The sequence below is a fragment of the Durio zibethinus genome, chromosome 4 (assembly GCF_047325235.1).
Source record: "Durio zibethinus cultivar Kanyao isolate XHJ-2024 chromosome 4, ASM4732523v1, whole genome shotgun sequence".
Classification (NCBI taxonomy): domain Eukaryota; kingdom Viridiplantae; phylum Streptophyta; class Magnoliopsida; order Malvales; family Malvaceae; genus Durio; species Durio zibethinus.
In genome coordinates, this window is record NC_143165.1 from 15,369,979 (window position 1) to 15,395,724 (window position 25,746).

The window sequence follows — 25,746 nt, forward strand, 5'->3', positions numbered from 1 at the left end:
ATATAATATTTGTGATGAATGAATTATTTAAAATTTTTTGAATGATTTACTTTTTTTTTTCAAAAAGAAACCATAATATATTATACAACCATAAATTTTAATTTAGAATAAAATCCTAAGTTTGCAGAGATGTCACAGGAACGGAAGAACACAAGCCAAGGACTCCTCAAGTATGAACATATATTATCCGCTACAAAACATGAGAAGAGCCGTAGCAACCAAAACAACATTTAAATGGCCTTGACTTTTTACACCTGTTTATGTTCTATTGATTGTCAATTTTATTGCATTCGGCAAGTTGTAAAAAAAAAAAAATTGTTTGGGTTTGGTTTGGTAGTCCATTATCAAGTGCTTGGTTTTTAATTATCTGGTGGTGTTGTAATTGAGTAAGTCTTATATGAGCTTTGGGTCATGTCATAGAGATCATTATTTTTAAAGGAAACGGATAAATAGTATGACACGGTAGTACACAATCAATTAAATTTATTTAAATTTAATAATTTTAAATATGATAGGATAATATAATTTAAAAATAATATAATAAAATAATTAAAATAAAATAATTTTAAATATAAATTTAATAAAAAATTAAAATTTTATTTTATATTTAATATATTAATATAATTATAATATAATATTATTTTTATATTTTATACATATTTACTATAAAATAAATAAAAACAAATATGCAATGGGCTAACTTTTACTGCATCAACATAATATTAATCAATTATTCTAGGTTTTGTTCATTCAAAGTGTTGCCAAAGTTTCTATCCAACAAAATAAAAAAGGTTTTTACAAAACAAATCTTTAACTAAAATATCGCATTAAATCTTTGCTAACAGTTAACCTATTTGTGCTTAAAAAAACTGAATCTTTCTGTTTCATTAAAAAAATATTGGAAGCGACATTTTTGTATTTAAATTTATCAAAAATGATTACGATTAAAGATAATAGACGACTTTAGTTCATTGATGAACTAATTGATTATGATTAAAAAAAAATCGCCCCCACCACTCCACTAAGTCACACCTATTTCCACGTTAAGTCTTCCTCCAACGCCGGTATCTCCACCACGCGCCGCCCTCCTCTAAAATCCTAATCAATAACCAATCTTATTGGGCCCCACACTATGACTCGCTCTTACTAGTTACAAGTAGTAAAGAAAGGGGCAGCAGCTTTCGTAATACCATACGTTAAACCCTACCACCATGCAAGCCATATTTCTATCATCGCGCGCCAACGTACTCCCCACCACAAAACCGCTCAACGTTCCTCCAAACTGCCGCCGATGTCTTTGCATAACCGCGCAATCCCAAGCAACCGTTACAGCCGACCCTCCCTCTCCCCCCACAATAAAGCTCAACAAATACAGCTCAAGAATAACGGAGCCAAAGTCACAAGGCGGGTCCCAGGCGATGCTCTACGGCGTCGGATTATCGGAAAACGACATGTCGAAACCCCAAGTGGGAATATCGTCCGTATGGTACGAGGGGAACACGTGCAACATGCATTTATTGAATTTGTCGGAGGAAGTGAAACGGGGCGTTGAGGAGGCTGGGATGGTTGCGTTTAGATTCAATACAGTCGGGGTTAGCGACGCGATTTCGATGGGGACGACAGGGATGTCTTATAGCTTGCAGTCAAGGGATTTGATTGCTGATAGTATTGAAACGGTTATGAGTGCTCAGTGGTATGATGGGAACATCTCCATTCCTGGTTGTGATAAAAATGTAAGCTTTTTACTTCAAACTTGCTTTTTTTTTTTCTCTCTCTCTCTCTCTCTCTTTTTAATAACAAATATATAAGCTTTTTGATTCATCCTTTAGTTTTTTTTTTCTTGTGTTTTTTTTTTTTCTTGCTTTTAATAGTGAAAGGAAAAAAAAGAGTGCTTTGATCACATGCTTATTGCTTTTAATTGTGAGAAAGAGAAGAAAATAGAAAAAAAAGGATGTAAGCTGCATTTCTCTCAAGAGTGTTATCCATTGAAAATGGGAAAACCCAATTAAAGTGACCAATTTGGTTTGATTTTTATTCATAAAATTAAATCAAACTAAGATTTTTAGCCATTATATTTCTTTGTAGGATTAATTAATTCATAATTCATTGAAGTCACATGATATTTGAATTGAGCTTAAGATTGAATTGAACTAATATGAATTTTTAGTTGAGCCTTTGTTTAGAAAGCCTAAGGGGATGATGGGGAGCTCTATCTGAATTGCAATGTTTTGTTTCGTTTAAACTTTTCTATTTGGTGTCAAAATCTCCTTTAAATCAAAATAACAGCAATTTTTCAACTTATCTTCAGGCTGCTGGAAAACTTTGATGGCTGAAATTTTGGATATAAGTTTTATCTTTTGCTTGACTTTATATGTCTTCCTAGTCATTTTGCCATGAGCTGTGATTCAATTTTGGACCTTGGAGAATCATAGAAGTAGTTTTTGTGTTAATGCAGTTGTTTTTCAAGAAAATTCAACAATCACAAATTATAGTGTGAAACAGGTTGTCTTTTAGAATTGTGCAATTATCTCAATCTAATGCTAGCTAGTTCTCTAGATGCCAGGTACGATTATTGCAATGGGGAGGCTCAATCGGCCAAGTCTTATGGTTTATGGTGGAACTATCAAGGTTTGCTGCTTTGCGTTGTTCAGTATAAGTGCTATAAGTTGACTACTCTTGTTCTTTCGCTGCAAATGGCTCATTTAGGCTCAGTATTTTTTTTAATTTTGCTTTTATAACATTCTATGGTTATTTTTTCTTTGACAAATCACTGCTACTTTTTAAAATTCTTAAATCAATACACATTTCACCCTAGCATGCTAGATAAGGCCATAAGGATCAGTTTCAAAGAGGAAAGCACTTATTCTTATGAATGCTGTATTCTTGTCTAAAATTGCAGTATACATTATATGTGCATGACTTTTTTAATCAATATCATCCCCACCAAAAGACAAATGGCTAAATCAGCTAGGTGTATTATAAAATGTAGGTACACTGGCAATTTGATAATACAACAACAAGAACTAACTAATTTGATAATATCATATCTAATTTGTATAATAATTTGATAATATCATACCTAAACCTATTTGAAAGAATTTGAGGCATCAAACATTGTAAGTTCTAACCCTCAAATAAATTATTTCATCATACAGTAGTACGTCGGATGAGATTCATTGCGATCTGTGGCCCTACTTCTCCTTTTTATTGTTTCTTATACATCATATATTTATTAAAATGCAATAAGTGTAGTTAATTAAAATTCAGATAGTGTTGCCCTACTGCCAGTTTAAATGGTTATAGGTTGTCAACTTTAATGATGCATTGATTTATTGATTTATTTATTTTTAAACCTGTTCTTTTGCAGCCTGGTCATTTTCAAGGAAATACATACGATATAGCATCTGCCTTCCAGGTAAGCTTAGTGTTACATGCTATTTGAATGTTGTTATGGTAGTTTATTACTTCTCACTATGTCTTCATATTAGTTGGTTGTTTTCCTTAGTTTTGGTATTTATGCCCCCAATTTTTAGACTTTTGGTGTATGCTAATTCTTTGATTTTAGTATATTTAATTGAAAATTCATGTGACAATTACAAGAAAATTTCCCAAATGGGCATTGGTAAATAATGAGGATACCGTGAGTTTTTGTGAAACTACACTTAGATAAATACATGCAATATTTTCCATGATCTATGGTTATTTTGGAAAGTATATGGGCAATGAGTTATGACTAAAATTTAAAGGTTTACAATCTTAAGATTAAAATAAAAATATATAAAGTTAAACCTCCATGTTAAGAAAGAGGAGTTTTTGTCCGAGGTGGATCCAGTACCAACACCTCAAAAATTGAAAAAAAAAAAAATTTGAAGGAAGAATTTTCTTTGGAGCCCCCAAAAATTTTCCTTGGATACCCTTTTTGTCAATAAAATTGATAAATCCATCATTTGTTTTAGATATATTATAAGTAGATACCTCGAAAAAAAATCCTAAATCCGACACTGGTTGGTGTCCTGGGCACTGTGTCTATTTAAAATCAAGAACCTCATGGTGGTTTGTATAGACATACAAATTTAACTGCCTACCTTCAAAATTTGGTTTTCCCTCTTCGGCGTTTGTCTTTTGCATAAATCTCTTCCCATGCGGGGTTTTTGGAATTTATACTCTTTCTATCCAAAAAGAGAGAAGTTTTGGATTTTTTGGTAACGAGCAATGTGATATCTTTCGATTGCTAGCTCTCTAAAATTCTGCTTGAGAAGTGAAGCCAGAGAATATTTTAGGTAGACTAGATTGTGAATTCAGTTTGTTGATCGATGCTGCCGGCACACAAAATTTGGGTGCTCTTTCTTGTTGTTTTGGTTTTAACCTCTCCCTGACTTCAACTTTTGCTACATTTGAGGGGCTAAGTTTGCTTTGCTTTTCACTAATGTTCTTTTTTCCTTCTTTACATGACCTTTGAGGATATAAATAAGTACCAAATGACGATTTGAAGCGTGTCAAGATCATGCAATTTCATTAGAATATCTACCATTTACCAATAAGTAAATATTAACTTCTATGATATGATTTTATGGAAAATACCAACACATTTTTCCAAATTATGTGACCTTGTAACTATTTTTTGCTTTCCTTTTGGTTGGCTTTGCAGTGCTATGGAGAGTATGTAACTGGATCAATAAGTGATGAGCAGAGAAAGAATGTTGTTCGTAACGCATGCCCTGGAGCAGGGGCCTGTGGGGGAATGTATACTGCAAATACCATGGCTTCGGCAATTGAAGCTATGGGAATGTCTCTTCCTTACAGGTAGAGTTATGCTTTCCCAGGGTTATTTGGATTCAGAATTTGGCATTTCTGTAATTTGTCTTATCTTTTTTTCTTTTTTCCTGACAAGCTCTTCAATACCTTCTGAAGATCCATTAAAGTTGGACGAATGCCGTTTGGCTGGAAAGTATTTGCTAGAATTGTTGAAAATGGATTTAAAACCACGAGATATTATCACCCACAAATCTTTACATAATGCAATGGTTATTGTCATGGCACTAGGTGGGTCAACCAATGCTGTATTACATTTAATTGCCATCGCAAGGTGAGAATTTGAGCCAAATATTCCTTGCATATCAAAATTATTGAAAATTTCTGCAGATGACTCAGAAAGATTCATGGCAGGTCTGTTGGTCTAGAGTTGACTCTTGATGATTTCCAGAAGGTTAGTGATGAGGTTCCATTTCTGGCTGATCTGAAGCCCAGTGGCAAATATGTCATGGAGGATGTGCATAAGGTAGAAATTAACTGAATTTATTGTACCATCATTCTCTTTCTTTCAAGTTATACTTTGCCTCTATGGCTTATGAAGGATGACATTACCAGCTTTCTCCATACATGAATAACTCGTAATTCTATTTTCAACTTATGGGAAAAAAACATGGTGTCTGGACAGATTGGTGGAACGCCTGCTGTTATTCGTTATCTTTTGGAGCTTGATAATCTAGATGGGGATTGCATGACTGGTATGTCAATTTTGATTTTATTAACATTTCTTTGTTTATTGCAATTTTGGATCTTAATTTTTCAATATTCTTAATATTCGATACAATGATATTTCCTTTCCAGTTACTGGGAAGACATTGGCAGAAAATGCACAAAGTTACCCTCATTTACCTGAGGGACAGGTTGGTTCTGGTGTTTTTCTCCCCCAAAGAAGACTTTGTTTCTTCTAAATATTAAAAATTTGAGTTGGCATGAATGTGAGATTCTAGTATGATCAATCTTATATTGCTTTGCTAGGATATTTTAAGACCAGTGTCAAATCCCATCAAGAAAACTGGGCATATCCAAATATTAAGAGGGAATCTTGCACCAGAGGGTTCTGTAGCAAAAATTACTGGGAAAGAAGGACTATATTTCTTTGGTGCCTTTTTTTACTCCTTTCTTTCTATTTTAAGTTTGTGCTGCTAGATTCTTTTAATAGTTAAAATCTAGTCTGCCTCCATTGATAATGATTGCTAGAATTGTTCTTTAGGCCCTGCACTTGTCTTTGAGGGAGAGGAAGCTATGCTAGCTGCTATCTCAGAAAATCCCATGAGTTTTAAGGTATGATTGTCAAGCAGCTGCATTTCACCTACAATTTTTTTTACTATAATCCTATAATTGTCCAATCACAATAATGAATTATGTAGGAGTCCACCACTTATAAGTGTGGGCTCCATAAAACATTTTGATAAACCTCACAAATTCCAAATTGTGATTGGTTTATTGTAGTGCAATGATTGTAGGTGATATGATCCCAAAGCAACATTCTATGTTTTTATAATTAGCTAGTGATGTTGAGGCCTCATGTACTGAGTTTTGAATTAGCAACCGACTATGAGAAGTTGTTTTACCTGCGTTTTGTTTCAGATACATAAGCTGTTTCATTTTACTTGCTGAATGCTGCGAGTTTGTACTGTTAGTAGCAGGATTTCCCTGCTTTTTGGAATAAAAGTTATTTAAAAAAACAATGAGCCCTGATTCCATTTTTTTTATTAATTTAATAGTCTTGAAGTGGCAAGGCCACGGGTTTTTTACTGCACATATCTCTACATATCTATTTGTGATCATTGATTTCCCATATATTTTTCAACTTTAACAGTACTATTACAGAGTCATCTTATGTTTTTTGAGTAAAATATGTTTTGATTGCCTTTTAAGAGATTGGGCCTTCCCTTTTCCTATTACATCCTTCAACTGCTATGTTCTTCATTGATGCTTACTCATTATCTGCATAATTTGATACATATAATATTTTACCAAATCGTTTCTTATGATGTTCTTTTGGATGAATATTGTTGAGTACATTTGAATCAAGAATTTGAGTTTGAATATGCATTCCTTACATATCCATTTGCGTTTGCTAAAATCTGAATGTTGCCTTTGCTCGTATATTTCCAGGGAAAAGTAGTAATTATTAGAGGTGAGGGACCCAAGGGTGGCCCAGGTATGCCTGAAATGTTGACACCAACAAGTGCAATAACGGGCGCAGGTCTTGGGAAGGTATTTGTGATATTAACTCCAAGTGTTTTCAATGGCGGATTTAAGATTTTTTTGGAGGATGTCCGCTTATAATATATATGAAAAACAATTTACAAATTTACCAATTTTATCAACAGAAAGGGTGTCTAGGGGAAAATTTTGGTGGTGTCCAAGGAAATTTTTTTCTTAAAATTTTATTGTTTTTCAATCTTTGAGGGTGTCTACCTATACATGTGGATCTGCCTCTGAGTAGTTTGCCACCAGTGGCCCATCAATTTTGTTAATTTATCCATAAAGATTTTATTCTATACTTTTGCAAAAAAAAAAAAAAATGCAAGATCTCAATCTTGTTATTACTGGAAGCAGAATAAGTTGCTTGCCTTGGTGTTTGAAGAGTCCTAAAACTTTCCTATACCTTTTGGTGCTTTCATTTTATCATGTCTGCAGTTTCTTTTCAACTTGAATTACATCTTTCTAACTGCTTATGTAAATATTGTTCCCTTCAAAGTGTATTTGATTTGATTGTTGTGAGTGAATAGTGCAGGATGTTGCGTTGCTCACTGACGGTAGATTTTCTGGAGCTTCACATGGATTCGTTGTAGGCCACATATGCCCAGAAGCACAGGTGCATTGTTTTCTAATTTCACAGGTTGCAAGATAATTTGCCTTCAATGAAAGACTAAAACTTTGCATTTTAGTCCTTATGATCTTTTTAATGTTTTTTTCTTTCTTAGATATAAAGATATGCTTTATCCTGCATATTGGACAAAATTGAAGTTCTGAAAATTTTAGAATAAATGACAGATGAACAAATTTCCATTCACGTAAGAGATAAAGTATGTTCAAATTAGATACCGATATAGTAATTATTAATCGGACTCCTATGCCTCTGATTATATTATTCATCTTTATTTATAGTTTAGGGTTGATGTCACGAATAATCTCTGAATTATAGTGAAATGTTCAATATGGTACTTAAATTTTAAAAGTCTTTAATGTGATACCTGAACAATGAATATGTTAATTAATATGATACTTATCCTTAACATCGTTAGTTTCAAATAATGACATATGGTTGACAAATAGCTCTCTAAGTACCACATTAATTAACAGATTTATAATTTAAATATCATATTAGAGATATTTATAGTTTAAGTATCACATTGATTTTGGATATTTTCATTATAATTCAAAGCTCATCCATGACATCAACCCATATGCTTATAATAATATTTTAACCTCCAAAAAAGTTTATATCATATAAAATTGCTCCCTTCCCTTGACACAAATAGATGGTCAATGTTGGGTTCGTTTTTATAGGAGGGTGGCCCCATCGGTCTTATTCAAAACGGGGACCTCGTCAGCGTTGATATTCAAAAGAGGGCCGTAAATGTTGAGTTAACAGATGATGAACTAAATGATCGGAGAAAGAAGTGGACTCCACCTCCTTATAAGGCTAACAAAGGAGTTTTGCTTAAGGTGGGGATGATAATCTGCATTGGAACTATGTTTTGCCATATTAATGATAGATCTCTAAATGAACATCTCTTTTTCATTTTCAGTACATCAAGAACGTGCAACCAGCTTCGAAGGGGTGTGTAACCGATGAATAGGCAATCGCCGAAAGGACAAGCCCAGATTGTGATGCATGAGGTGTTTTGTAGCTCAATCCACTTATCCATCCTGCTCTTCAACTACGATTAGCTCATATCGGGCATCGGTTTTCATTTTCTTTCCACCAGGTGCTTTTGATTTGTTGTTTGTTTTGCTAAGTCTTAAAAGAAATGTTTAAGTGATCTGCAATGATAAATTTTTGTATCATTAAGCAATTGGTATGAAAACCACCTCAATTGACAATGATGATCCTTTCAATGTTAGTTGGAGAACCTGTTTACTGTCTCCATTTTCTTTTCCTCAATCTGAATCTCCATTTTCCCTTCTTTAAGAGGTTTCCATGGGGATAGGTGGCCTGCTTGGTGTATTGAATTTGATGCAACCGAGCAATTGGTTGGTTAAAAGATGATAGGGGTGGGTACTTAACTATGTATCTTTTGTTAAAACCATTAATTTTCCATTAAAATTTCTTTAGTATTTTTATGTATTTATTATATTCAATTTATTGTCTGACGATCATGTGTAAAGTTTATTATGAATTCAGGTAATACATATTGTAATTATTTTTGCTTTTACTTAATACTTATTGTCACTTGCAATGTAGGTAAATATTTTTATTTTATTTTAAATAATTATGCTATATATTGATCATAGTATTTCGTGTTATACAAATAACTGAAATTAATAAATATATTATATTCCAAAAAATTAATATAATACATATTAATCAAAGTTTATATTAATATGTAAAATTTCTCTCATGCGTAAAAATATAATGGCATCCAGTCAGTGAGATTTTAGTACCTATAATTCTTATTTTTATCATTAAGCTGTGATTTTTTATGCAATGGAATTTAATGTTAATGTAAAATTAGAATTCTAAGGTTAAAAAAATTTAGTATAAACTTTAACTCTTTTTTTTTTATTTATCAAATAAAATTATTTAATAAAACTTTTTCAATGGAATTAGAATTTTTATTTATAAATCAAATAAATCTCATTAATATTTATAATAAAATAATATTTTTGAAACGATAAATAAAATGAGCAAAGATTTAATTTTCTTCAATAAATTTTTTTTAACATATGTATTTATATATATATATTATACTTTTATATATTAAAACTTTTTGCTCTATTTAAAAATGCTTAGATAATATATATATATATATATATATGTTAAAATTTAAAAGAGTAACTCTTCAAAACACAATCGATTCATGCTACTTTGTTGGAATAAATATAAAAAGTAAAAAACAATTCAAGAAATATATAAAATAAATAAATAAAAATTATACAGAAGGAAAAAGTTAGGAAAGAATAATATCTATTGTAGCATCACCATAAAATTTACAAAAAAAAAAAAAAAAGAAAAAGAAAAAGAAAAAATAGTGGAGTAAAATCCTCACCATCTACCATTGCAACAAATCTATACATAGGTTTATTTAAAAAATTCTATGCATGAATTAAATAAGAGAGTTCAAAAATCACAAATAAAAAGTAAATAATTATAAAATGAGTACATCAATTACAAAAATCATAAATAATTATTAGTACAAAGAATACAAAATCAAACACATTTTATTATTTTCAACTAAATTTGAATTATATTCTTTTTTTTTCCTTCCAAACTTTATTTTAAAATAATTAATTAATACAATATAAAAATATTAAAATTAATATACTAACATTTTTTAATTTTTCATGTCCTCAACCATTTTAGTTAGGTTCAATAGTTAGTAAAATATGAAAAAAATTCAAATGGAATTGTTATATATATATATATATTTTTTTTTTTTTTTCAATAGTTAGTAAAATAACATTTTTATTATAATGTTTTGTTTCTTTTTATCTCCTAACTATAAAAAAATTCGTCTCCTATTATTCCACTTAAATTTAATGATTAGTAGAATATGAACAATATTTTAATTTAAATTGAATATGAAAAGATTAAAATTAATAACATAATATCTTTTGGTTTTTTTTTTTACTATTTTAATTAAATTCAATGATTAGGATAATATGAAAAGTTTATATATATATATATTATATTTCAAATCTTTTATTTTTGGATGATTAATTAATATATAACTTTTCATATTCTATAATTTAAATACTAATTTATTAAAAATTTATTTAATACTAGTAAATATCAAAATTAATAGGGCTAAATAATCATTTCATCTACTTTTGTAGCTTTTGGGCTTTGGACCAATTTAGAATAACAAATTTTTTAAATAAAAAAAGATAAAAATAAAAATAAAAACGGAAGAACAATGGAAAGCAAGGGAAAAAGTGACAGGAAAGAAAGAGAGAATGGTGGGAGAGGGGCGAGGTGGAAGGTCGATGCCCACGACAATCGGTTGAACGTATCAGATTAATATCGATCTATCTTGACCAATTAGATCGATATTGTTTTTGCTGAGATAAGCCAAATCGCCATTAATTTAGTTGTCGGAGACAAGTCACCGTCGATCCAGTAACAGATATAAATGATATGATGGACACCTAAAAAATTAAAAAAAAAAAAAGGAAATTTAAAGAAAATATTTCCCTTCAATGCTCTTAAATTTTTGTTTTGGCCAATTATAAAATTTCAAAAACTAAAAATATTTAAAATTTTTTTTAATATCTAAAATATTATTTTAAATAATTTTTTTAATCTATAAAATTAATAAATTTATGGATGTTATTTTATATGTTTTATAAATAAATATTTTAAAAAAAGTTTTTGAACCCCACCATTATAAATTATTTTTTTTATTTTTTTCAAGTTAAAAAAAAAAAAGTGACTTGACACTTTTGTTACAAACCAACGTGATAAAAGTAGTATAATTTATGGGCAAATATATGTTTAACCATTTTCTGATATATACTAATATTTGTTGTCTCATGTCTAATGTGTGAATTTTTTTTATTTATTTTAAATAATAATTTATATAAATATATAATTATATAAAAATAAATAAAATTTGTATATTAATATGTAAAGTTTGTCCTATTTGAAAAATATATCATATTAACATAAAATTTATTGGTTTTAACATTAATATAAAATTAAATTATGAAAATAAAGAAATTGAAATTTAATACAACTTTAACTCTTTTTATTAATCAAATAAATTTATTTAATAAAATATATTTATTTTGATTAATTATAAGTAAATTTTAAAATTGGCTTCCATTTTTATACTTATGGTATTTCAATAAGTTATATATTTTATTAAAAATATTTTATTTCATTTTATTTTATAATTTCTAAAAAATTAATGAAAGAAAATATATAATTATTAAATTAAACTAAATTAAAAATAATTAATAATATATTTAAAACATTTATTTATTTTTATAAAAAATGATATAATGCATGAGAATTATATTCATCCTTGACTTTATTTTTAGTAGGTATAATTTTTGACAAAATAAATTTCGAGAGCTTGAATTTTTTACTGTCTCGGCATTACTTTTCTGGCGGAGAATCAAATAAAGATTTTAAATTAAAAAAAAAAAAAAAAGAAATTGGAGCAGTTAGCCCAGCTGCAACCAACTTAAGCCAATGCTCTTTGAAGTCGGCCAGATAACTAAACCAGGGCTATTAGTTTCTAACTAGTCCAGCAACGGGTGGAGCCCAAATTATACAAAACCTAGATCGGACCCCAACCGGGTTATCCAAATTGCCGACCCTGGAAAATTGAAGAGAAACAGAAACAAATTGTTAAGAGAAGAGACAGAGATGGCATTGCCTTCTTAGGGATTTGAATGAGTCAACTTCTTCTGGAATTTACGTCGCTTTCGATCCCAATCATCATCAAAAGTGGAAAAATCAAAATCTGGTAGCGACTTTTTTAATATATATTTTTATTTTTATTTTTAATTGTCAAAATTCTTGATTTTATCTTCTTTTTTTTTCCCCTTTTCTGATCGTCTATTAATTTATTTTATTTCTTGAATATGTAAATTTTTTTTAAAAATTCACTCTCATACTGTCAAATAATTTGCTTTTGGGTCTTAATTTTGGTATGATTATTTTATCTGTATCTATGTAAATTCCTTTTTGTTTTATTAATATCTGGTGCTTCAAAGGAATTAAATTTAATAATATTAGAATTAGAATTTGGTGGAAATTAAACTAATATGTTCAATTTTAGGGGTTTATTTTACTTTTATTTATAATCATGCCAGTATTTGAATAGTTATTGCCTGGATATAATGAATGAGAAATTTTTATTTGCCAGGGTTTTATACATAGTGATAATAATTTTGCTACATACACATAAAAATTGTCTACTTTCAATGTTAAATTATTCATTGTGATATTTTCCTAGCAAGTTTGATTTCTTATAATTTTTTTTTCATTTTTGTATTCATTGTATAACGGCATCGCAATTTGGTTCCATCTTTGCTTGGTATGTGGATGTTTAGTGTGTTCAAAGTTATATTGAATATGACCCAGTTTTTGTAACTTGAAGTTCTAAAAAAGGGTGAGTTTTGCTTCTATAAGTAAAAATCGTTGGTCAGCAGTTACTTTTGATTGTTTATTGTTGTTGCATTAATTGTCAACAGGAGCAATTTTGATGTAATACTTTCTCTATCCACTTTTGTATTGCTTGTGGACTAAATAACATTTTTAAAAAGTCTAAAGAGTAATGTAGGAAGTGAGGTGTTGATTTTTTTATTTGGCGGGTTACATTGCTCTTGAATGATCTTCATGTAAAGGTGACTTTTGCAGTGGTAACATTTAAATTTGGACTATAATGTTGTTAAACTGCCTTTGGAAAGGAATTTTTGTATGCAATTTCATAGTTGTGTACTTGAAGCTGCACGTGAAGGCAAGGCTTGACTTGTATGTTTTATTTGATACAGAAAATGGACGACTTGGACATTGATTCAGTAGTGGACATACCTGACACTCCTGATAGGTTATCTTCACGGCGAATGAATGGAGGAGATTATGTTGAAAAGGAAAGTAATATATCTGTAGCTGGTCATTTAGGAGGTTCTACTACTGCAGGTGAAGGATCTTTTGATAGTCTACGGGACAGAGGTAGGCTGCTAGCTGAGAATGGGTGCAACAGAAAATATTATATACACCCTCGAAAACTTTCAGACTGTGTTGATGGAAATGAGCGTTGGAAAAACACCATAGTCTTATCCCCGCTAGAGAAAGCTCATGAAAATGCTCCTGTATTTATGAAAACAGCAATGGAGAGAATCAGGAATTCCATTAGAGAGCAATACATGGATAAAGGAAAAGCTTGTTGCTCTAAGTTCCCTCCTAAATCATCTGGATTCCAAGAAGGCCATGAGATTCTAGATTTAACTGGACAGAATATGTACAACCAAATTCCTGAAATGGCATTTCCACATGGTGGATCAAAAAATTGCTTAGCTGAAGGAAGAAAAGAAGGTGAGGTACCAAGAAATGTTGGTTCTTATCTATGTAACTCTTCAAACAATTCTACAACGTCCAGAAATAACTGCAAGGGAAAGGAAAAAATAGAGGACATTGGATTTAAAAATGTAGGTTCAGTTATGAATCATGGAAAAGGGGTGGGTCTCTCTCTTGGTTCCCCACTTAGAATGGAAACACAATTGTCTGCATCTCACCATTCTGTTGTCTCACCAAGAGCAGTTGGGCAAAAAAGATTGGTTCGAAATGGCTGCATCTCCCCCCAGAATATAGCTATCAGAGCTAAACAATTAAATGAACAATCCCAAAACAGCTTTAAAGCTGAACAAAATTTTGGCAATGCGGTTAGCAATGGTTGTTGTACGATAGATATTAGTGAGATAATTGCTGAAGATAATAATTATGGTAAAGGAAAAGGAGTTGGCCATCCCCACACATCTAAGGGCCATGACATCAAGTTTATTAGTTTATCTGGCAGGTAACTTTTAAGCAGTGTTCTTCTTTAACTAGATTTCTTTGCCTATTGTCTATTTGATGCTTTCTTTCTATTGTTTATTGGTTTCATTTGTTGTATTAAAATGTTTGCCAAAGAGATGGGTACAATCTCTGCCAGAAGCTTTGGAATAGCATGTGATCAAATGACAATGTAGCATTTTTTATTTTAAAATTCAGAATATGTACAATTGATTTCAAGAGAATCTTGGTGGATTTATTTTGTTTATCCTTAATTCTTACTAGAAGGATCCTTATGATTAAAACAAGTGTTTCCCTGCTGTAGTCCTGTGAGTAATAATGTAGAAGCTAGTGGTGGTATTAATGATTCGAATAGGGAGGCATGCTTTGAAGAAAAAGGTGGTTGGAGAAGCACATGCAACCATTCAAAGAATGTAGATCATGCATCTGGACATCATTTCAGCAGATTTAATAATGTTGGATGCCAAGTGAGTCAACAAAATGAAAATAGAGTTATGAAAGGAGATAATGCTAGTGGAGGAAACAACAGGACTGTATGTGATTGTCCAGAAAATCAAGATGCAACTGAAATGGATACTGTGATCTTCTCAAAATTCATCCAAATAAGTGAACCTTCTAATGCAAAAAGAATGCTGCCTGAAAGGCAAAAGAAACATGTATTAACCTCAAGAAATGGTGGTGAAAGCTCTAGGGTCATTCCAAATGACTCAGACATTGTGTTTTTTTGGTTCATCTAGGGGATCATCTAGTTCAGGGTCATCTAGAATTCATATTGGGCAACATATGAATGTTTTGGATCTTGATGAAATGAGAGGGACAAGTGCCAATTATGGTGACTGTGTGAATGATGACGACTTGGAGGCTAGGGCAAGGCAAGTTGAAGCGGATGAAATGTTGGCCCGTGAACTCCAACAACAATTATATCATGAGGTCCCAATATTTGGTGATGGCAAGGTTGATTCTGTTATTATTTGATGCTTTTCTCCCTTCAATAACGGTGACTTGTTTATTCACATGCGTTAGCTTTAAATGTTTGTGAACATTTTAACAGATTGATGAAAACATTGCATGGGCACTTCCGCAGGAGGAAGATGCACTATGTCCTACTTCTATTCAGACTTTCCGTGAGCCAAATCATGTAAGCTTAAAGTCTTTTTTCTTTTAGTGGATGATAACCTTAGAGCCTACTTTTAGTGCATGAAATTGACTGTGCATCATGAAATCTTTTATGGTCATGAAGGTTTAGGATAGCTGCTAGATTTGTGTTTAAACTAGTGGAAACTTGCCATACAAGAGGCAAGAGCCTCTCCTGTCAAAAGTAGAAGAGACTTGGATTTAGTAATGTTTTTCCTAGATCCCAGCAACCTTGATGTTCGTAAAGGGTTTTCTAGTTCATCATTGTTTAAGTTTTTGCTTGTTTGATTGTGATAATTATCAAAATGCTTAAGAGTTAATTTAGAATTTGATTGGTAAATGACAAGAGCTGGATTAAACTTGTTTGTTTGAGCTTGTGAGTACATTTACTATAACTATCTTGAAACTCTTGTGCCAGCTAGTTTAGCTGTCTAAGTTGGTTTTACCATGGACATGGAATCAATCCTGCCTTCATGAGGGAACTGTGGGGGGCTAACCCCATTGTTTAGCCTGGTCATTGGACCTGAAAAAGATTTGAAACTCTGTGTTATATTTTTCCATTTAGTCTTAGCACCTTTCAGAAAAATACCAAAAGGTTTTAGGGAAAAGGGCTGTGAGATCCCCCATCCTGCAAGTAGAGACAAGTTAGCTTTTATACAGCTGTACTATATCCCAAAAAATGGGACCTAGTTATGAGCTTTGTCAAGACTCTTTGATGAGATACTAGTACGTTGAAGGAATAAATAAAGCAAGCATTAGAGGAAACATGCAGCTTCATATCTTGGCCATTCAAGTAACCAATTATTGTAAACCTATTGGTATTGACCAAAATTTGTTCAGGTGTGTGAGTGTGTTCTGGTGCACGCCTACTTTTATTTGGTTTGCTCATGGTTCCATTAACTGCCTGAACTTAATCCGTAAATTATGGGTTTGTCTTAATAAATAATTTGATCTTGAAGCATGGCATAAATCATTGTTTGGATGTTGAGACTCAAGTCCTTGTGGCATCATTAAAATACTTTTTTTTTTTTTTTCACATTTATAATTAATATTGTTTTCTTATCTATTCTGCTTACAACACATTGGTTGGTTCCTAAGTGGCTTTTTGTCCCTTGGTTTCATGTTTAATGTTTAAAGTTAATGTTTCCTTGATTACTGCTTACAGGTTGCTCTTCTTCTCTTTCCTCTTTATCTGTTTCTTTTTTATCCCCCAATTGAGAGGCTCTCTCAGTTTTCTGATTAAATATGGAAAGTTGTGTTTTTTCTGATCTCAAAGTGATATTGATGCTGTGTATCTTGTTGATGTAATTTCAAGAAGTTCTAAACTTTCTCTGCACCAATATCCTTCTTTTTTTTTTGTGTGTGTATTCTATCTCTATTTTGCAGCCTTATTTAATGTTAATAAACAATTTTATTTGAAAGAAATGAAGGAAATTGCATAAAATATTGTGAACCCATCCTCATGGAATTAGTACTTAGATGCTTAAACAGCTATAATTGTTATTAAAGAAGGCAGAGGTTCAACTTTATGAATACTCTCTCTTTGTTGCTGCAGGGTCAAATGACCTTAACTTTATATACTGTTTGGTTGATGCTAATCTATGCCAGATGAAAAGAAGGGATTCTATATTTCAGTTATGCTATTTGAATCGAGTGGAAGACATTTTTGTAGAATTGCATATTTATATTTTTCGGACTCTAGTATTATCATATGCTAATATTGATCAAGGTTTTTCTTGTATCCTAGTATAAAAGAAATGTATTGCTTAATGCTTTTTTGGATCATTTTTGTTTTATGCAATTAAACTGGTATTGATTCTCTCTTCAACTATATGAAATTGATAATTTTCATTTTGGATTTGTATAATTTCCTCCTTGTAATATTATTCTTTGCCTCTCATGCAGAGAGGCTCAACAAGGCATTCTCGTACTCAGCCTCCGCTGCGAATTTTTCAGAATTCTTCAAATAGGAGAGGAGTACAGACTCGTTTACTTACTTCTGCTAGACGGTTGAGGAGTCGTGTTTTGAATCAACCTCGAGTGGCACCATCTAGGACAAGGAATTTTCAGTTTCCTTTGGAAATGGATTTGGATATGGTAATTTTTCCCCTTGTTGTCCTATCCTGTATTTCTTCACTTTCAACGATAACTGATTTATGGCTTTTTGACACAGAGACTTTGTATATTGGAAGCCATGGAAGCTGCTATTGGAGATGGTGATGACATGGGAATGGCTAGTCACATCTTCCAAGTTCAACATGATTTTAATGAGTAAGATTTTTCTATTATAATTACCATTAAAATTTGGTAGACAATTTATTTAGTCGTTGCTGCAAGTGTCTTGGGCTGTGAAACACAACTGCAGTTTTGAGGGTTGCCACTTTATGCAGAAATAATAGGACTGTATCCAGATTTGGCTCCAGCTATGACCAGCTCTGATAATGGCACAGTCTGGACAGTTTTTTTTTTTTGGGTAGACATACATGCAGTTTTAAACCTACTTAATATTGTTTCCTTATGGTTTCATATAAGATGGAAAATACACAGCTTGGCTATTGTATTGGTGTAAAATAGGTTTACTAGAAACCACGGTATGAATATGAAGTAGTTGGACACCATCCCGTTTTGGTTGAATATAACTATTATAAGATGGAAATAATTTGCCTATTTAGAAGGGTTCTGGATTATAAGGTTTGAATTGGCCAAAAAAGGGGTTATTGAGTTTGGAAGGAGCCATGATACCACAACAACAATTAAAAGTTTCTTGCAACTATTTAGAGGTTGGAGGCATCAGTTACACTGATAGTTAACAACTATTCTGTGACTCTGGGTTGATGTATCTAAAATTGTGGTAATTAGCAAAATCAAGAATACTTTGCAAACTGGTGAAGTAATAGCATTCCAAAAATGTTCACAAACCTCTCTGTAAGGGGATTTAAAGTGCCCAACTTTTCCTTCTTTTCAATCTTTTTTGTCAACATTTTAACATCAGTTGGTTCAGATGTTTTATCCAAGTTTCTTTCTGATCATGGATAGACCGCCCAATTTCAGGTCCACTTGGAATTACCATATTGTAGTTTGGTTGAAGGAAATTAAGACCTTGAAATTTTGTAGAATAGCATGTCATTCTGTGTTGTTAGGAGTATCCAGGATAGGCAGATGATAACCAGTGATCTTTCTATAACTTTTAACTTTAATAATTCATCTTTTTTACTTCTGTTTATCATATTTCTATGTTGCTTAATGTTCTATTTAAGATTTTCTATCCTCTCTGGATTAACTGCTGTTAGTTGAAGTTGTTATATCTTGTCTCCATTTTCATTTTCTTGCAGAAACGATTATGAAATGCTGTTGGCCCTGGATGATAACAATCATCAGCATGGTGGTGCATCAACTAATCAGATTAACAGTTTACCACTGTCAAAAGTACAGGTAAATGTCTGGGCCATGTGGATGAAACCATATAGATAGGTGTTTTATGTTTTGCTTTCCTCATATATATGCGTGCAAATACAATGTCCATTGCTTATATTTGGCTCTCCAGATCTAATTTCTAATTATTTTTGTTCAATTCCTTTATCAATACAGACTGATAATTTTGAAGAAGCTTGTGCCATATGTCTTGAAACCCCCACCATCGGAGAAACCATTCGCCATCTTCCTTGTCTACATAAATTTCAAGTTTCTTGTAGGGGGAAGTTAACAAGTATTTAATCTGTTTCTTCATTCCCTTTACGTGGCAGTGTATCGATCCATGGCTGAGCAGGAAATCGTCATGCCCAGTTTGCAAGTCATCTATAACTTGAATGGTAATTCCACTCCATTAGTCTTTTATTTATGAGAGGAAAAAAGTCGTAGGCAAATATTTATTAGAGATAGGTATTTTTCTTTCTAATTGACTCCTTGAAATTTTTGTTACTGAAACTTGTTGGCTTCTGGTGTTACTTCACCGGTTCACATTTTTCCTGGATTTCAATTGAATTCAGAAGAAATCGCCTCTGTTTTTTGGGTCATTATTCATAAACAGTTGTCACATAAATTTGTCATTGGATGTTATCTTTGCCTTTCCTGCAGATTCGACCGCTACACACGAAGGGAAGGGATCTGAAAGCTTGATGAAAGAAAGCAGACATGGCCTTGAAATGTTGATGGAGGATCGTAATCCTCAGTGTAACCAATGGGGAAAGGGATTAACGTCTAGAAAGTAGAAGGCAGGCATGCAACTAAGCATATGAACCTCTTTAAGCTGCTTTTGTTCTGAATTTTTGGTGGGAAATGGTGAATTGGCTACCCTAATTATTTTTTACGATTCTTCCATTTGCAATAGAATTATTTCATGCTGCTCCCCTGCCCTCTGTTTTTCATTTAAAAAAAAAAAAATCAGATTTCAGAATTGATAGAAGAATTTAATTATGGATAGCAAAAAATACATGTACAAACACACATATATGATCTTGAAGGGGGGGGGGGGGGGAATGTTCTAAAGTAATGTTTTACTTAAGAAAAAGTAATTTGAAACGACATGTTATCATTAAAACTAGAGGTGACAATATTAGGTAAAATTTGATTAGAATTTGAGAAATTATCATATTTGAGTTTGACCTTGATTTGATTTTGAAAAATTGTTAATATTTGAATCTGAATTTGATTCGATTTAAATTTATTAATGAAAGTATAAAAGAAAAACACGAATTTGAGAATAATTTAAAATAAAACAAAGTAATTTCAATCAATTTGGAACTTGAAAAACTCCAATTTTGTTTCAAAAAATTTCAAATTATAATATTAGAGGTTGATCAAATATGAAGAAGTCTAAATTCAAAACGTCTAAATTTTACTAAACTTTAAAATGATTTGAATTTCAAATTATTTGAATCTAAAATAATTTAAATTTAAAATAATTTAAATCTTTGTCTAAATTCTAAGTAGTTTCTAATTAAAACAATTTTTTTTGTCAAAACAGTTTCTAATTAAAACAATTTTTTGGTCATTTTTTTAAATTTCTTTTTTTATATAATATAATCAATGTATTCTTCGATTTTGCTAGAATTTAAAACTATTTTTTTATACGATTTTAAAGATGCAATCTTCAATATTAGCCGATGTATTTAAGATATTATTCTTGAAATATTCTCCACAAAAATCAAATCTCAATTGATAAAAAAAGTAATTATTTCTTTATCAACTAGAGAAACCTTTGTAAGTTTTTCGCAAGGTTTTTGCTAAGCTTGATATATTTGACAATTACAACAGTAAAATTGATTCAAATTTGAAATACTAGCATAACCTGTCTTAATCCAAACCTAATCAATTCAATTTAAAAAATTCAATAACTCGAACTTGTTCAATTTAAATTCAAACTGATTCGAATTTGAATTGATCTGAATTTGAAATAATTTAAGATGAAATAATTCACTCAAAATAACTTAAAATTGAATAACTCAAAATATTTATCCAAAATTATATAAAATTAAATTGAGCATAATTTTACTTTCTAAAATATTAGTATAATTAAAAATAATAAATATAATAAAATTAATTTATAAAAATTTAATAATTTTAAATTATGTTTTCAATCTCTTTTTTTTTATTATACATTTTCTTAATTATGTTTAAAAATTAAAAATTATTTCTATTATTATAATTTAAATCTATTTTTATGTTTATACATTACAAATAAAAGTCTCTCTTAAAAAAGTTAAGAACAAGTCCATAAAACTAATTATAACACATGAGATTAAAATGAAAATATCAATACCTTACTTTTTAGTAGTGAGTCTTTTTAAAATATCTATTTATTTGTTTATTTTTAATTCATTACTAATGAGTAATATGTGTGAATACGATTGTATAAAATATCAATATAAATAAATAATAATAAATTTAATAATTAATGCATGAAAAATTAAAAATAAATATTAAACATCTATCAATAAAAATCATTAATAATTTCTACTATGAACAAAGTAAAATTTATATTTAATTTAACATAATTTCATATTAGAAAATGATTTTTAATTCATTTAACTGACATTTTAATTTTTAACATAATATAATTATATTTATTTTTTAGAAAAAATATTTTTACGATATTGAAAACCTAAATTAAAGGTATCATTGTTATCAATAGGTCATGCCAGAAGTTCACAAAAATGTAACTTCAACTAATTTAATTACAAATGATAAATTCAAATTTGGTTTAAATAATTCATTCAAATATAATATATATATATATATATATTTTAAAAATTAACAAATTGAACTTGAATGACTTAAATCTAAATATCTCAAAATTGAAATGATCCGAATATAAAATAATTTGAATTTTCCTTAATCCGAATTTTAATTTATCCAAATTAAAAATAATTCAAACTGATCAATTTTTTCTTAATGAAAACAACCTAATGCAAAATAATCCAATCTACAAACAATCCAATCTAAACACAAATGGCAGAAATATAATTTTATGAAAATGTCAAGATACAGCCAGATGTCTGAACCCTGTTTCAGGTTTCTGGCCAAAAAAAATCTGACTTGTCACAGATACACTGCTTTATTAAAATTTCCAGCCCAATTTAGAATAATTTAATAAGAAATCAAAGCGGCTAACAAAAGAATACGTATTATTTCTATGGGACATCCTTGGATAAAAGGTTGTTAGTTTCAACTTTCCTGGCATTGCATACCTCGTCGATACAATCACCCCTTTCAAAAACAGCTGCTGCCCCCATCCCTGTGCCTGCATTTCAGTGGTTAAATCTATGGTCAGCAACTCTGGTGAGTATACAACAGAAGCAGAGAGAGAGAGAGAGAGAGAGAGAGAGATACCTATGCACATTGAGATCACTCCAAAGCGGCAGTCTCTGCCACGCCGCTTCATTTCATGCAAAAGTGTAGCAACACAGCGAGCACCTTCAACAAGGGCACAGAAGTGTGCATATTAACAGGTGGTGAACTAGAGCCACATCCATGTCTCACCTTTTTTTTTTTTAACAAAAGAGGCTGTAGCCTGAGAATAGAAGAAGAGGTTTCACATGCTGGGATTTGAATCCCAGACATGCTGGAGGCGATCTTTTAAAGATGATTACATGATGACCTAAGATTCGGGTTCTTACCTTACTTTAATTCAAATGCCAATGCATACACGAGACATATATAGTACAAGGAGCCCTTCCAATTTCTTGCATTATAGTTGCAAGAGTCATTTTAGGCTTAACATACTCGGATTCACATGGAAGTGATCGTGTGAGTACAGCACCAATAAATAATCATTTTGGGCATTGATTTACCTTCAGTACTCCAATAGATAATGCCAATTATTACAAACAGAAACAACAAAGTTTTGTAAACTTTGTTTGTGTTAGAAATACCTGTTGCCCCCAATGGATGTCCAATTGCCATTGCACCTCCATTAACGTTAATCTTTAACAGATCAAGTCCCAGCTTCTTATGGCAGTATACAAACTGAGATGCAAATGCCTGCAATAAAGGAAGAAATTAGAGACTTCAATGTAATGTAATTCTCTTTAATTTACTCCGTTGAAGCTAAATGATAAACTACATTGTACCTCGTTTATCTCAAAAAGATCAATATCATCAAGTTCCAGACCAGCAGCTTTAACTGCTGCAGGAATTGCCACAGCTGGACCACCACCATTGATGGCAGGATCCACACCAACTGCAGTAAAAGTCCTGCAAGATCAACAAGCACTTTCTTAAATTAATACAAAATTTTACATTTCTAATTAGTTTAAAGAATGAGGGCCTGGGCTGGTAAATAAAACAAATAACTCTGAATGACTTTGTTCCCTATTAAACTGAGAGGAAGCTATACAACGAAATAAAATACGAGGAAAAAGAAAAAAAAAAATCCTAGGATACGTGGAATGCTAAATGGCTGCACACACTGTCACTTCATTTGAGACCCAGTCATGCATGCCTGACTAATGGGGCAGTTTTATACTTTGAGGTTACTAATGAAGAAATAGAAATCGAACAATGTCATACAGAAAACAGATAAAAAAAAAGCGGGTAACAGTGAAAGTAAACAGTCGGATGCTCCTTAGAAACCACATATAGCAAAGAAATTAAAGCTTAGATTAGAACCCTCATTACAGAATAGTCAAAACAGCAAGAAATTCTAGTAGACACTTTGAAAGCCCAGGACAACAGATGTAACAGAGCAGAGAGTGCTGGCTTTATATAGTCTACAAGCACATCAAAAGGTTACTGCACAATTTTCATTTATAATATATATCAGAAGGATACAATACCAGGCATTACACACCTGAATACACCAAGAACTGGTAGCCCTTTGTGCATGGCAACACTTCTTTTCATGAGTAGAACAACCCCAGCACCATCACTCACTTGACTAGAATTTCCTACGAAACAAGCAACATACAAATCAGTAAGTTAGAACCACCAGAGAAGCATAGAATTCCAGAATATCGTACATTATTCACTACCAGCGGTAGTGCTCCCATCTTTCTTGAACACGGGCTTCAATTTTGCCAGATCTGACACTGAAGTCTTTGGTCGGATCCCATCATCAACAGAGATAGTGACAGGTTTCTCATCACCAGTCTTTAGGTCAACAATCTTCATGCATGAAATATTACAATCCAAACATGAGGTATATTCACACAAAGCATTCTGTAAGAGTATATCAAACATAGATTGTATCTATAAGATGCAAAAAAGAAAAAAGTAGCTACCTTGGTGAGCACAGGGATTATTTTATCTTTAAATTTACCAGAAGCTGTAGCAGCTACTGCTTTCCTGTGAGATTCAACCTAACAACCAGATTTTAAGAATATATATATATATATATAGAGATAGATAATTTGCAACACCATACTGCATGACAATCATTCAACTTACTGCAGCCTGATCCTGCTCCTGCCTCGTCACACCAAAGCGATGAGCAACATTCTCTGATGTAATACCCATAGGAAGGAGACAATTCTGAGCTTGCTCCATCTGCTTCACCTGCCAAAATCAGCAAAAGATCATGTCAGGCCTTAAAATTCCAGTATTGTTTGGCTATTGGCAGAATGATAAACAAATGCAAGCACATAAAAAGAGAGAGAGAGAGAGAGAGAAAGATAGAATACCCTTGGGTTAACTGATCCTTCCCAAGCCATTGGATTAGCAGTCATGGATTCCAACCCAGCCCCAATGCCTACATTACGAGTAGTTATTAATAAAAAAACAATGCAGCATTTTATAAAGAGAGATAATGAATATCATCAGAAACACAGGTTTCCTCTTACCAATGTCATAAAACCCTGCTTTTATTGCTGCTGCTGCATCAGCAACTGCCTGAAGCCCAGAGGAGCATTGCCTGTTCACAGTTCTAATGGGCACAGTTTCTGAATCACCAAAAATGTGCTACAATCAACCAACAAAACAATGACAAAATACAAATCCATAAAAACACACAATCAATGATATCTATGTATACCAGGGAAGCCAGCATAGAATGCAGCCATCCTACATTCACTCACTCGCTGAGATCCTGGTGCCAAGACCGTCCCAACAACAATATCCCCAACTTCACTTGGATTCAAATTCGTTTTCTCTATCAATGCCTAAACTCAACGTAACCACAACAACAAAAATAAATAAATAAATCACTCAAAAAAAAAAAAAAAGAAAAACCAAAATCGGAACAAAATAAAGAAATTAAGACAAACCCTTAAAACAGGTGCAAGTAAATCATCAGGATAAGTATCCTTGAAACCGCCTCACTTCGATTTGCAAAGGGCAGTCCTATATGCTCTGTGAAATTAAGAATTTCATAATTAAAACAAAAAAAATATACAAATAATCTTAATTATTTTACAAGAAAAAAATTGCAATAATTATTAATTAATCAATTCAAAAGAGTTACTTACGCTACTATAACCACATCATCTCCAATACATTAGTTCTTTGATAAGCAGCGCTATCTCCAGCTAAACAAGTCGATGCCTGAGGAATTTTTTTTCAAATTTTAATTCATTAGAAAAAAGAAATGGAGATATTTTGACTGAAAAATGTTAAATAATCAAAATTAAAGTCCTAAAGAAAAATATTAACGCAATTCTTAAACTGGATCAATT

At 31.4% G+C, this 25,746-nt stretch overlaps 2 protein-coding genes and 1 pseudogene across 4 annotated transcripts; 2 read left to right on the forward strand and 1 right to left on the reverse strand.

Annotated features, from left to right (window-relative positions):
- The first annotated feature begins 979 nt into the window (after positions 1-979).
- Positions 980-8,905, forward strand: LOC111289110 (dihydroxy-acid dehydratase, chloroplastic-like). The gene is made up of 14 exons (XM_022879996.2): positions 980-1,733; positions 2,557-2,628; positions 3,368-3,415; positions 4,649-4,803; positions 4,892-5,086; positions 5,167-5,278; positions 5,438-5,507; positions 5,611-5,669; positions 5,785-5,908; positions 6,020-6,090; positions 6,928-7,029; positions 7,553-7,633; positions 8,329-8,487; positions 8,571-8,905. The coding sequence occupies exons 1-14, from the start codon at positions 1,212-1,214 to the stop codon at positions 8,619-8,621; spliced, it is 1,821 nt and encodes a 606-aa protein (XP_022735731.2). The 5' UTR covers positions 980-1,211; the 3' UTR covers positions 8,622-8,905.
- A 3,410-nt stretch (positions 8,906-12,315) lies between these two features.
- On the forward strand, positions 12,316-19,853 carry LOC111289109 (uncharacterized; annotated as a pseudogene). Its single transcript, XR_016341635.1, has 10 exons — positions 12,316-12,455; positions 13,486-14,510; positions 14,811-15,460; positions 15,558-15,644; positions 17,546-17,737; positions 17,814-17,911; positions 18,973-19,072; positions 19,229-19,321; positions 19,384-19,449; positions 19,715-19,853. The product of XR_016341635.1 is annotated as an uncharacterized LOC111289109 (transcript).
- Positions 19,854-22,078: 2,225 nt separating this feature from the next.
- LOC111289113 (3-ketoacyl-CoA thiolase 2, peroxisomal-like) lies at positions 22,079-25,425 on the reverse strand. 2 transcript variants are annotated; one of them, XM_089759762.1, is made up of 12 exons: positions 25,339-25,425; positions 25,107-25,233; positions 24,916-25,014; positions 24,757-24,824; positions 24,524-24,631; positions 24,358-24,435; positions 24,109-24,241; positions 23,928-24,024; positions 23,209-23,332; positions 23,011-23,119; positions 22,469-22,552; positions 22,079-22,379 (listed from the first exon to the last, which is right to left on the reverse strand). In XM_089759762.1, exons 2-12 carry the CDS (start codon positions 25,132-25,134, stop codon positions 22,270-22,272), a joined length of 1,038 nt encoding a protein of 345 aa, XP_089615888.1. In that variant the 5' UTR covers positions 25,135-25,233; positions 25,339-25,425; the 3' UTR covers positions 22,079-22,269. The 2 variants fall into 2 exon arrangements, with proteins under 2 accessions (XP_089615888.1, XP_089615887.1); XM_089759761.1 differs by lacking the exon at positions 22,079-22,379 and having other exon boundaries at positions 22,519-22,649; positions 25,339-25,357.
- Positions 25,426-25,746: the final 321 nt, after the last annotated feature.